This window comes from Microtus oregoni, unplaced genomic scaffold (assembly GCF_018167655.1).
Source record: "Microtus oregoni isolate MIOR12 unplaced genomic scaffold, Mior012 000004F_ref0000308, whole genome shotgun sequence".
Classification (NCBI taxonomy): domain Eukaryota; kingdom Metazoa; phylum Chordata; class Mammalia; order Rodentia; family Cricetidae; genus Microtus; species Microtus oregoni.
In genome coordinates, this window is record NW_024543063.1 from 29341362 (window position 1) to 29353343 (window position 11982).

At 48.8% G+C, this 11982-nt stretch overlaps 1 protein-coding gene across 1 annotated transcript in view; it reads right to left on the bottom strand.

Moving 5' to 3' along the window:
* Window positions 1–11453: 11453 nt before the first annotated feature.
* Capn9 (calpain 9) overlaps window positions 11454–11982 on the bottom strand; it is a 30042-nt gene continuing 29513 nt past the window's right edge. The window contains exon 21 of the mRNA XM_041649991.1: window positions 11454–11600. Coding sequence (XP_041505925.1) covers window positions 11574–11600 — 27 coding nt within the window. The 3' untranslated portion in view covers window positions 11454–11573. The remainder of the gene's footprint in view (window positions 11601–11982) is intronic.

Consider the following 11982-nt stretch of genomic DNA (forward strand, 5'->3'; position numbering starts at 1 on the left):
GGTGATGGCTGCACGACCACATGCAATAAAGATTCACACCAGTGGGAGACAGCCCAGTGGAGTGTACACCATCCCCTGTGCAGCTAGTGGACGTAGTGGCCCAGGTACACCTGCCCCAGCAGACAGATGGCTGTCCTGGAGATGTAACCCGAAGATTAGAATTCATGCCCCTCCTCGCCACAAATGCCAGTGGGCAGAGGCAGGAATGGATCTCGAAGTCAAGTTTTATTCAGAGAGCCAGAGATCCAAGAAGTCAATGCACCAACACTAAAAACTCCAGCCAGCAGGCTTCAGGGATGAACAAAGGCCGTAACTGTTACAACAATATTTAGTTTCACCCTGGTCAAGTGGCAATGTCTCCAAGGTTCATGTGCTGGTGCTTCTGGCTTTGTGTCTCCTCCACTTGGTCCCCATTTTTGTCTCTCTGCAGCTGGATTTACATACTCCCACAGCCAGTGAGCCTTGCTTTCCTCCCATGGTGACCCTCGGGGTTAACTTAGAGTAAGCAAACCATTAGCAACATGATCATTGTCTATTCTCCCTTGCCGTAAGAGGAATAAGTGTACCCTTCAATGTAGAAGGCAAAATGCCCCTCTCTGTCATTGTGACCTTCCAGAGGGATCATAGGGCTCCAGAAAGACTTTCCGAAGACAGGTTCACGGGGCAGTGACCGCAGGGCAAACATGGAACTCCTCCATGTGCCCTGCTAAGTGATTAGTGAGTACAGCTGAGGTGAGTTTTTGTTGGGGGTGGAGGAAATTCAGTATCTAGTTTGGTTAATTAGTCAGATCCAGTTTGTTGACTCAGAGTGAGAAATTGCCAAGTGTAGGTAGGAAATTTTCAAATGTCACTTTTTTGTTTTTTTGAGACAGAATTTCTTTCTGTAGCCCCGGCTGTCCTGGAACTCACTCTGCAGATCAGAGTGGCCTTGAACTCAGGCCTGCTTCTGCCTCCCAAGCGCTAAGATTAAAGGCATATACTGCCATGCCCAGCCAGATGTCACTTTTCAATAAGCTTTCATTAATTTAAAATACAGCTCTCACCTCAAATGGAATAAGACAGCCCCCACTTCCATCTCCAGCATCCTGCCTGCCCCTCTTATTTGGTCATATCACCTGTGCCTCTCTGATACCACTTCAGGCCCTGCTGTCTTCTGCATGCCTTTGCGGCTGCAGCTTCCTGAACTGGGTTGCCTGTTCATTCTGTCCCCTGGCTTCCCAAGTGTTGACTCTATAGAGGGATACAGGTTCCACGTTCAAGTCCCCCAAGCCTACCGGCTCTTCCTAGGAAAGTGTTGGTGCCTTGAAGCCCTAGAGTAAAGGGAGGGGACCGGTACAGTGTAGAGAAGCCTCAGCTGACCCTCAGGTGGCTGGAGGGCTCCTGGGAGATTGTGGTCTTTGTGTCCCAGGCCCTGCAGGCCAACTCTGCTCTGCTTGGGGCCTCTGGCTTTCTTGCTTGTCACACAAGCTGTCTATCTCTCATCAAAACCTCCAGAGCTGACTTGGCATTCTGTGATCAATGGCCTCAATAGATCATGTCTCTGGGACACCTCCCTCCTCCTCTCCTTGCCATCGGTGACCCAGGCTCTGAGACTCTGGCCCAGTCACTCTGCAAGGCCACTTTAGAGAAGATGTCATCCATGAACTCTGCTGGAACCTCAGCATTCGCCAAAGCCCTGCATCATATCCGCATGAGGTGACAGGGTGAGGTATTTAATGTCCCATAGATGAGTGTTGTCTCTCAGTACCGCTTCTCGCTAGGCCGCCTGGGAGTCACTCAGCGTCACTTCCCGAGGCTCCTTACCTGTCGTCTGTGTGAAGCGGCAGTTCTGTGACATGGCACAGGGATGAAGCTAAAATGCAGACGGAGGGCTAGCGTACAGCAGGTCTCAGATGTCAACCTGAGTGGCGTCTGACAGCAGGCTCCCTGGAGCCCTTCTTGCCCTTGGGACTCTGTGACATCCATCTTAGTAGCCTTCGGAGAAATGGCTTGACTGACTGCAGCCAAACCCGCCTTTTGCAGCCAACAGAAATGAGAAGCTCAGATGGCTGTTAAGGACACAGCCGGACAAAACTCGCCAGGTCCCTGTCACCAGCCATCTGGGTCTCTTCCCAGCAAACTGCTTTCTGCCTCCAAACATCACCGGTGACTCATGCATCTATTTTTGAATTTTCTGGAATGGATTTTAACCCAAACCAACTGACAACAGTCTCTGCTTGAGGGTCAGAATGACCAAGTCACATTATACAGCATGGCTGTTCTTTAGTTATGATGGAGAGTGTCTTTGACTGTTTGCCCACTGGAATGTCACCCTCTGGGCTGGGGTCTCCATCAGGCACTGGGAAGATGTCCCACATGGTATAGTGGCTCGTTGCTGCAGGCTGTCTCAGGGATTGCCAACCTCCTCCTGTGTGGTGGAGGTTGGCTGGGCCATGTCCACTGTGGGGCCTGGGGCCGTAGGAGGGGCAGGGAGGGAGCACCTCCATTTCCTTACCAGGAGTGTGAAGGTGCCTGGGCTTACAGATGTGTGTGCTGGAGAGGCAAGTCCCCATTCCTAAGAAGGCGTTAGGAAATGGGAGTGTCACTCAGAGGGCTGGACACTCAATAGTGGAGGGAAAAGATGCTCCATCTGCTCCCCAGCTGTGATCCAGCTCTGATGGTTCAGTTTAAACTGGAAAAAAACAAAACTCGATTGTTTACTTTGGAACTTCTTAGGGACCCCATGGCCTGCCTGTCTAAGTCGCAATGTCCATCAAGGTGGAAGCCACAGCTGCTACCTCAGCCGCCTACATCCAGGCCTCAGTAGGCCTTGAGCTGCCTTCCCCTGGGGGCTCAGTATGCCAGTGCTCAGTGTGACCCTGAAGGGGGAGGGGCAGGCATGGCTGGGTTGGGGTGAAGCGATGTGGGGAACAGTTCCTGCAGGGCAGAGTCACCAGGTCGCTAGACCCAGAAGGTTCTGGATGAGTCCAACAATTGAAGCAGCGTGCTGAGAACAGGAGGATCAGAACCAGGGACTGAGCACAGGTCCTGGCCAGCCCTGCAGTCCCTTCAGTTAAGGGATAGAGGCACAGTCACCTGCAGCCACCAGAGGTGTCAGAGAAGCTGAGTTCTCTCACAGGCCTCTGAGCACTTCCAGGTTCCCAGAGGATGGGACCGGCTTTCAGAGGGTTTCCTTACTGGTGCCGGCAGGAACGCGAATATTCCAGAGACACTTGTGCCCTCTTCTTGTCCACCAACTATTGAAATCATGGATGCCAAGAAACTGGAATTTCCCCCAAGAGTCTGATGTCCAGTGTAGGAGAAGGTTGAAGTCCAGTGCCAGCCGGAGGGGGAGCTTTTCTCTTGACAGATTTCAGGTTTCACACAGTTCTGTCAGATTGTCAGACCATCTTGGAAGAGACTGGAGCTGAGACAGTGATGGATCAGTGATGACCTGGACCACACTGGACTAGGACTGCCTCGTTCTTGCCCTCAGTATATTGCAGAGATGGGCTTGGTCACTTGTTCCTCTCTTAATGTGGCCACGGTGATTAAATCTCCTTTAGATGCCTTTTTCTAGGACTTGACTCTGTCACTGGCAGCTGAGGATGGTGGCTGAGCCTGTCTTTCGAGCCTGCTAAAGCTAGCAACAGACTCAAGTAGGGAGGACCCAGAAGTACAAGGGCTCCGCCCTCAGAGGCAGATGTCAGATTGCCCAGCATGGGAAACTGAGTTTCCTGGCCTCAAACGGCCTGTTCCTGGATTCCTACCTTGTGCTGAAGGACAGAGAAAGACACACTTTTGTAGAGAAAACTGACAAACCATCCCTGAGTGTCTAGGAGCCAAACGGTGTCACCAGGGTGAAAAAAACAAAGCTATAAGTAGCCTTTTTCTCCCTCAGCAATAGGCCCCGGGGCTCTGGCAGCAGTCACCTCTTAGTGGTGCCAAAACTGGGCCAGATGCACCTAGAAACAGGTGGCCGTAGATTCCGCACCAGCTGGCTCTGCTCAGAGATGCCTGAAGCCAGCCGTGATTCTAATGGAATGTCTGGTCCCGTGACTCAGGGAGCACACAGCACTTTGCAGACACACATGGGATACAGCTGGCCCTCCTCCCCACTGAGCCTGATGCAGGGTAGGCAGGGTGGATACTGCTCTGTCCCTGGCCACACCCAAGGTCCAGGTGGAAACAGGCATGCCTATGACCTAGAGCCTGAGAAGGCTTGTAACAGTCAGGCCCTGGGTATCATCCACAGAGATGGGGTTGTCGAGGTCAGTCTATGTGCTGGCAGCCCTAGTGAGCAAGGCTTAGTCACCTGTCCTTAACAGGCCAATTTAACAGACGAGCAGTAACGAGATGTGGAGCCGGGGAGCTGACTTAGTGGGTGAGAGCGCTTGCTTTGGAAGCCAGAGGACTGGAGCCTCAAGGCAGTAATGTCACCTGCCTGGCAGAAAAGACACCAGCTAGAGGAGGGCTGGTCTCCCGGAAAGAGGTTTCACACAGTTCTAACAACTTATCAGGCCACTCGGCAGGAAGAGACTGATATCTAGACAATGACGGGTCAATGATGGGCAGGACCACATCTTGACAGTGCTACTTAGACATGCATGTCCTTGGCCCTCTTTAAATTTTGATCTTGCTTCAAGACCACGAAGTTGGACTTGGGGGAGACAGGGCTTGCTGGAGCTCTTTGTCCCTCTTCCCAGTATGGCCACATTCAATAAATCCCCTTTTCCTGCTTTCCACTTTAATGTGGCTCTTTTAACCGGCTTTTTGAGGATGCATGGGCAGGCCTGCCTTGGGGGTACAGGTTGTAACTCTCAAGTTAGATAACAATAAACACAGATACAGAGACAAGGTAACTGACACCCTGCTCTGACCTCCTCACATTCACACACAGACACATATACACAAACACACAGGCCACATACACACACATACAGACACAGACACACACACAAATACACATACAGATACACACACAAATACAGAGATACATGCACACACAGACACACATACAATGATACACATATACACAGACACACAAAGACAAGAGTTACATACAGACACATGCACACAGATATATACAGATATACAAACACACAGAGATACATGCACAGACACATATGGAGATACACATATACACAGAAACACACACTCATACAGAGATATAAATATACAGACACACATAGACACACAAATAGAGATACATACAGATATACACTCAGACATACACACAGACAGACACACACATACAGAGATATACACAGATATACATACAGGTGGACATAGACACACACACATGTTAAAAGCAGGAAGGGGGCATGCTGGCTAACGCAAGTCAGCAGACTAGAGTGGACAGATGTCCCCTGGTGGTGGGGGCAGTAGAGGAGGAATTTGATCTGATGTAGGGATGGTCAATATGTCGGTGGGAGGGTTCTTGTTGGACTGACGGAGCAGCATGGAGACCCAACATTAGAGGCATCACTTTGAAGAGGATTCTGAAGAACCAGTTCTCAGCCTTCTTCCCTGAGCTCTGCACCCTCCTGTTCCCACGGAGAATGTTCTCTACAAAACCCATTCTTGCTTTGTCAGCTGCTCTTCTGCGGCTCTGCATCAAGTCGCCGGAGAGAAAGGTCCAGAGACCCATGGAGGGTGCTCATTTCTTCCCATGAACCTTCTGTCCATGTGCTCATCTTGATATCACCGCCTGATTCTCCTTCACATTGCAGAGGCTAGCATGTAGCTTTCTCAGCCCTCAAACCAGAGCCCTCAAGGCATCCCCTTTGAGATGCTGTATTATCAATTCCTCTGTAAGTTCCTGAGATAGCAGAAGAGGCCAGCACAACCAGACCCACCTTCCCTACTCCGCATGTCCAAGTGAGGGATCTATAAACTACAGGCGCCTTGGCAGCCCGCTCCCTGTGGGGGCATCTCAATCAGAGAGACGCCCAGGGAGAAATGGAGAAAGCAGAGACCTGACAATGGGGCCGTTGACAGTTGGTGAGGCGCAGCAGAGCATTTGAGCAGAGACAGGACTGGTCTGGACTCTAGGAACCCAGAAAAGGCAGTGTGTTTGACGGTTCCAGTCCTCCTGATGAAGCAGGAAGTGTGGGCTAGTGAGCACCAATGTTTCTCATGTAGGAGACAGAAATAAATTTGGTGGGGGGTGGGGGGAGAGCCAGAAAATGTGGTAGAGTTTATAATAGCCTCTAAAGGCTTTCTAATCCCGGAACAGTGAAAATGTTGTATTACCTGAAAAAAGAGATTTAAAATTACAGACCTCTGGGGAAAGAGATGTAGCTCAGTTGGTAGAGAGAGATTGACTTGAGGCCCTGGGTTTGAGTCCCACACCACAGAACCCACGTTTGGTCATGCATGTCTGTGATCCTAGCATTAGAAACAGAGGATCAGAGTTTCAAGGTCACTATCAGCTACATAGCATGTTCCAGATTGGTTACATAAGACTGGGTCAAAAAAGAGAGAAGGATGCTGGAGAAGACCCAAATTCTGTTCCCAACACCCACATGGTGGCTCACAAACACCCGTAACTCCACTTCTAAGGGTTGTGACACCCTCTTCTGGCCTCCAAGGCTTCCTGCACACACATGGTGCACACACTCAGGAGCACACCCATACACATACAACTTAAAATTAAATAATTTTTAATAGATGAAAGACCTTAAAACTAACTGGTTATACTGGATTTTTGTCTGTGAGTTCAGCAGAGGGGAAAGTGGATCCTAAACTAGATGCTGCCGTGGTCCCAGGTGGCAAAACTTAAAATCAAGACACAGAATGATCCCACTGATTTCCAATAACCTGTGTCTCTGCAGAGGTAAATAACATTTATGGGGATGTGAAAATATTTAGCAACCAAGCTAAAATTCACAATCAATTAAAAGTGCTCAGTCACGCAGACAAAGCAGGAAGACACAGCCAGGGGAAATCAATCATTTAAACTGGCCCAGAATTGAGCCAGAGCATGGATTGAGAGACAAGGGCACAGATAGGGCTCTATAGTGCTCTATGTGTGCACAAAGCCCCGGGAAAGATGGAACAGAGACAGGGAAAAGACGGAAAACCTAAGCCGACCCAAGGAGATGGAAACCACACAGGCTTAGGTGAGAAAATGCATCCGACAGAATGAGAAGCAGACAGAGAAAATGAAAAACAGAAAAAGTCATAGAATGGAACACCGGGAAAAACAAGTGAAGGCTGTAGTTTGGCCCAGCAGTTAACAGGACTTGTTGCTCTTACCAAGAACTGAGGTTCAATTTCCAGCACCCACATGGGAGCTCACAGCCAGCTGTGACTCCAGTCCCAGGGGGCTCGAAACCCTCTTCTGGCCTTCAAGTGCACCAGACACACAAATGGTGCACGTCCACGCGTGTAGGCAAAACACTCATAGACATAAAAGAAATCTTAAAAAAGGAAGAACAACAACAGAAAGGAAGGATGAAAGGAAGGAAGGAAGGAAGGAAGGAAGGAAAAGCAATAAAGCAAGAGGACCCAGCACCCTTATGGTTACTGACACTCACCTGTCACTTCAGTTCTGACACCCTTTTCTGACCTCTGCAGGCATTCTTCACATGAACACATGTGTAAATACAGGCCAAACATCCACACACATAAAATAAAATAAATGAATAAGAGGCCATACAAGCTGTCAGAGAAGTTCAAGTGCCTTCATGTATCTCCACACCCAGACTTGCCCAAAACAGAAGTGGGGTAATAAAAAAAAATGCTTGAAAGAAGTAACCCATTTCAAACTTTAATAAAAGCCATAAACTTATAAACAAACAGAAACCCAGGAACTTCAGTGGACAGCAAGTACAGAGAACACAGGGGCTCATCTCGCTACTGCCATAGGGTGGAGATGTTCAAGGAAGCCCGACCACAAGAACAAAGTGCACACAAAAGGACAAAATCAGGATAACAGATTTCTCATCAGAAATATTATGAGCTGTGAGAAACTGGAGCAATGTCTTTAATATATTGAAAGGAGGAAGAACCATCTAGAAGTTATACCTTGTATTGAATCTGTGGTTTCAACATGTGCCCCAAGATTTCTGGTGTTGAAATTTAATCCTTACTCTAAGTATTAAGAAGGAAGAAACAAAGGGTCTCGGTGGTAAAGGGCTTGCCGTGCAAACCCTGAGGACCTAAGCTATCTAATCCCAGCTCTTGAGGGCAGAGCCAGGTGGATTTGGGAGCTCATTGGCCAGTTAGTCTAGCTCAAATGAAAAGTTCCAAATTTAGAGAGAGACTCTGTCTCAAAAGCTAAGGTGGAGAGGGGCTGAGGCAGAGGTGTCCAGTATGACTCCAACAGGGTGAGGGATGGAAATGCAGACACAGCTCCTCTCCTGTGGTGTACAGACAAGGAGCATGGAAGCTCACACACCAGACAACAGCAGAATGGCGACTTAAGCTACAGGACGTTTAACCAGAAACGCAGAGGGGCTGAGAGGAACCCCCAGGAAACCTGGGCAGAGGCAGGTGAATGCGCCAAGGGGACCAGAGAGAGGGGCTGGAGGCAGGCGACAGCCAGGGCGTGAAAAGAATCAGTGTCACAGAGGGGACTCGACCGGGGGCTGCGGCTGTAGATCTCACACGGATCTCACTGACACTCCCATTTCAGGTGGCTGGCACCACTCTGATGAAGAGTGATGGGAAACGACCATGGGGATAAAACCCACAATGCTGGAGGTAGACTCTGGGGGGCAAGAGAACCAAGTCTATATAGTGAATAAAATCTGGCAAACACTTAAGATGGCAGTTCCCGGATTGTGATGGGAAGGAGAGAGTTGAGAAGCTTCTGGGAGCCAGGTTCTGTGTGTGATACCTTTTTAGACATCTTCCCTAGTCAGTACTCTGAGCTGTCAGGGGATGGGGCAATTCTCTCCCCCTTCTTCCTAGTGTCTCCATCACTCGGTTAGACCAGGAGACACCCCCCTGGCTTGGCCTTCAAGCCTTGGTGCTTGAGGACTTCAGAGTGGCGTGGCCGAGGTCTCAGAGAGCACAGAAGCACTGAATTCAAAGCTGCTTCTGTTATGCTATCTTGTATTTGCTTCCAGAGGCTCCAGTGCCTCTCTGGATGTTCCCTCTCATTGGAAGGAACAAAGCTTCCCCTGCAGACAATGAACCTGGCTTTGTCCCCAGGAGTGTTTCAATGCACTTCAGGTGCCTTGAAAGTCTTTTGAGCTCTCTCCTCTCCTTCTCTTTCTCCCTTCTGAAAAGCTCAAGGGCTGGGAACATGCCCACGTCACACTGGTAGCCAGCACAGCCTACTACTGATTCACAGCTGTGGTGGTGGGTAGCCTTCACCCTGGCAGTTGGCAGGCACTCTTGGCTCTCGGTAGAATGGCGCCTTGTTCTCACCAAAGATCCAGGGCCCAGAATTGGGCTGGCACCAGTGATCTTGGTACTATTGCCCAAGTCACATGCCCTGTTTTTCTCAAGCCCTGGCCTCTCAGTGGACCACAAGGCTCTAAGGGGATAGGATTTGGGGGAGTTTGGAGCCAACTTCAAATTTCAAATACCAGGGGTTGGTTCTATATATTGTGCCAGGCAGAGCCCAGAGGAAAAAAGTCTAAGGACCTTTAGAGACAGTTTCTATGCCTCGTGTGTGTGTTCTTTTGGTCTGACGACAGGGCTGTGACGGGGTCAAGCCTAGAAACTCTCTGAGGAGCAGACATTGACGGCGGGTGACTGTGAAGCCCCCTTGTGAGCATGGAGACTTCGACTTCAGTCTTTGACATGAGCAGTTCTTGCTCTTAACCACCGAGTCATTTCTCCAAATGGAGAGAAAAAAATGTTTAGGTAGTGATGGCTGGAAAGATGGCTCATGGGTTAAGAACAATTAAAAGGGCTGGCCAGGTCTGGGGGCTTTAATTCCAGCACTGCGGAGGCAGAGGCAGGTGGATCTCTGAGTTTGAGACCAGCCAGAGCTGCATAGGTGAGACTTTGTCTTATTTAAAAGAGTGCAGTTCCCAGTATGCAACTCAGGCAGTTCCCAGTATGCAACTCAGGCAGTTCCCAGATGCCTATAATCCATTCCAGCTGCAGGGAATCCAGCACCCTCTTCTGGACCGCTCAGGCACCTGCATTCACCTGCACATTGTTACACATATACATCTCATTTAATAAGTAAATAACAAATGCTCTTAAAAGTTAGAATGAAAAGGCCGGGAGACGGCTTAGCGGGTAAAGTGCTTGCCTCTCAAGCCAGAGCATCTACGTTTAATCCTCAGAAGCCTCCTTTTAAAAAGGCAAAGTTGGTGGTGTGAAACAGAGAGATCCCTAGGACTCATTGGCCAGCCAGCCTATCCCATCTGGTGGGTTTCAGATGAAAGACCCTGCCTCACAAACAAAAACCAAACACAACCCGAAACAAGCCAAAACCCAGGGTGGGATGGCTGAAGAAAGGGCTTGGCAGGCAAGAACCTGTGCTGCTCTTGCAGGGGGACCCAAGTCTCTAGCACCCCTGCTGCCCAGCTCCCAACCGCCTGCGACTTCAGCTTGAGAGGATCTTCTGGCTCCTGAGGGCAGCTGCACGCATGCGTACCTACACATAGATATACGTGTGTGCATGGAATTTAAAATAGAATAAATAAAATTATTTTAAAAACAAGGCAAATAGTGTTTGAGGAATGGACACCTGATGTTATCCTCCAATCTCTATGCATGAGCAACACACACACAGGTACACACATACACACACAAACATACAACACACACACAGGTACACACATACACACACACAGGCACACACATACACACACAAACATACAACACACACAGGCACACACATACACACACAAACATACAACACACACAGGCACACACATACAAACATACAACACACACAGGCACACACATACACACACAAACATACAACACACACAGGCACACACATACACACACAAACATACAACACACACAGGCACACACATACACACACAAACATACAACACACACAGGCACACACATACACACACAAACATACAACACACAGGCACACACATACACACACAAACATACAACACACACAGGCACACACATACACACACACATACAACACACACACCACAGTAGTGCCAATAGTCACCTATAGTACTATCAGAATAATTTCCAGGTTGCTCCATAATATTTCAAATTCTTAGCATCAGCAGGCTCTATTTCTTCCACCTGAGATAAACATCTTCACTAATCTCTCACTTAATGAAAAAAAAAGGAAAACATTGTGTGTGTGTGTGTGTGTGTGTGTCTTAGTAGCATGGCTGGAGCATGCTGAAGCCAGGACTCAGGCACTGGAACATTGAATGACCAGTCAGTAGTGGGGTCAGGGAAGGAGGAGAACCTAACAGGCACAGTGGCACCATTGGTTCTTGTGAAGAAATGATTTTACAGAAAATATCAGAATCAGAAAACACAGCCAATTCCTTTAGATTCTTCTAGATCACCGTGGAAAGGGGAGGGGGTAGTGTGAGGCAGGGAGAGAGCAGTGGGGACAATGGACTTCCAATAAACATCCTTACTCTCATGGTCTAGAAGGTGAGTATTGGAGGGACAGACGGCGTCCCGGTGCAACCTCAGATGTTCATGGTCAAGGCGATGAACTGGAAAGAGAGAGAGAGAGAGAGAGAGAGAGAGAGAGAGACGAGGGCTTACCCTTCCAAGTCCGGTCTAGCACGGGAGTGACCTCAGTTTATGTCACATGTCCTCTGCTGATCATTTTCCCTACAAATTTGGACTTCTGACTCAACATGAAGTCATTTTTTAAATATTTAAATTAAAACAAATTTGGCAGGTGTGTTTTGATTTATATAAATTAAAATATATAATTATTTTAAGTATGTAGGCATGCCTACAGACCAGAGGTTGATATCAGGCATTCTTCCTACCTTATATTTTGAGACAGGGTCTCTCATTGAACTGGAGCTCACTAGTTGCCCATACTGACCAATGAGCTCCAGAGATCCACCTGCCTCAGGCCCCAGT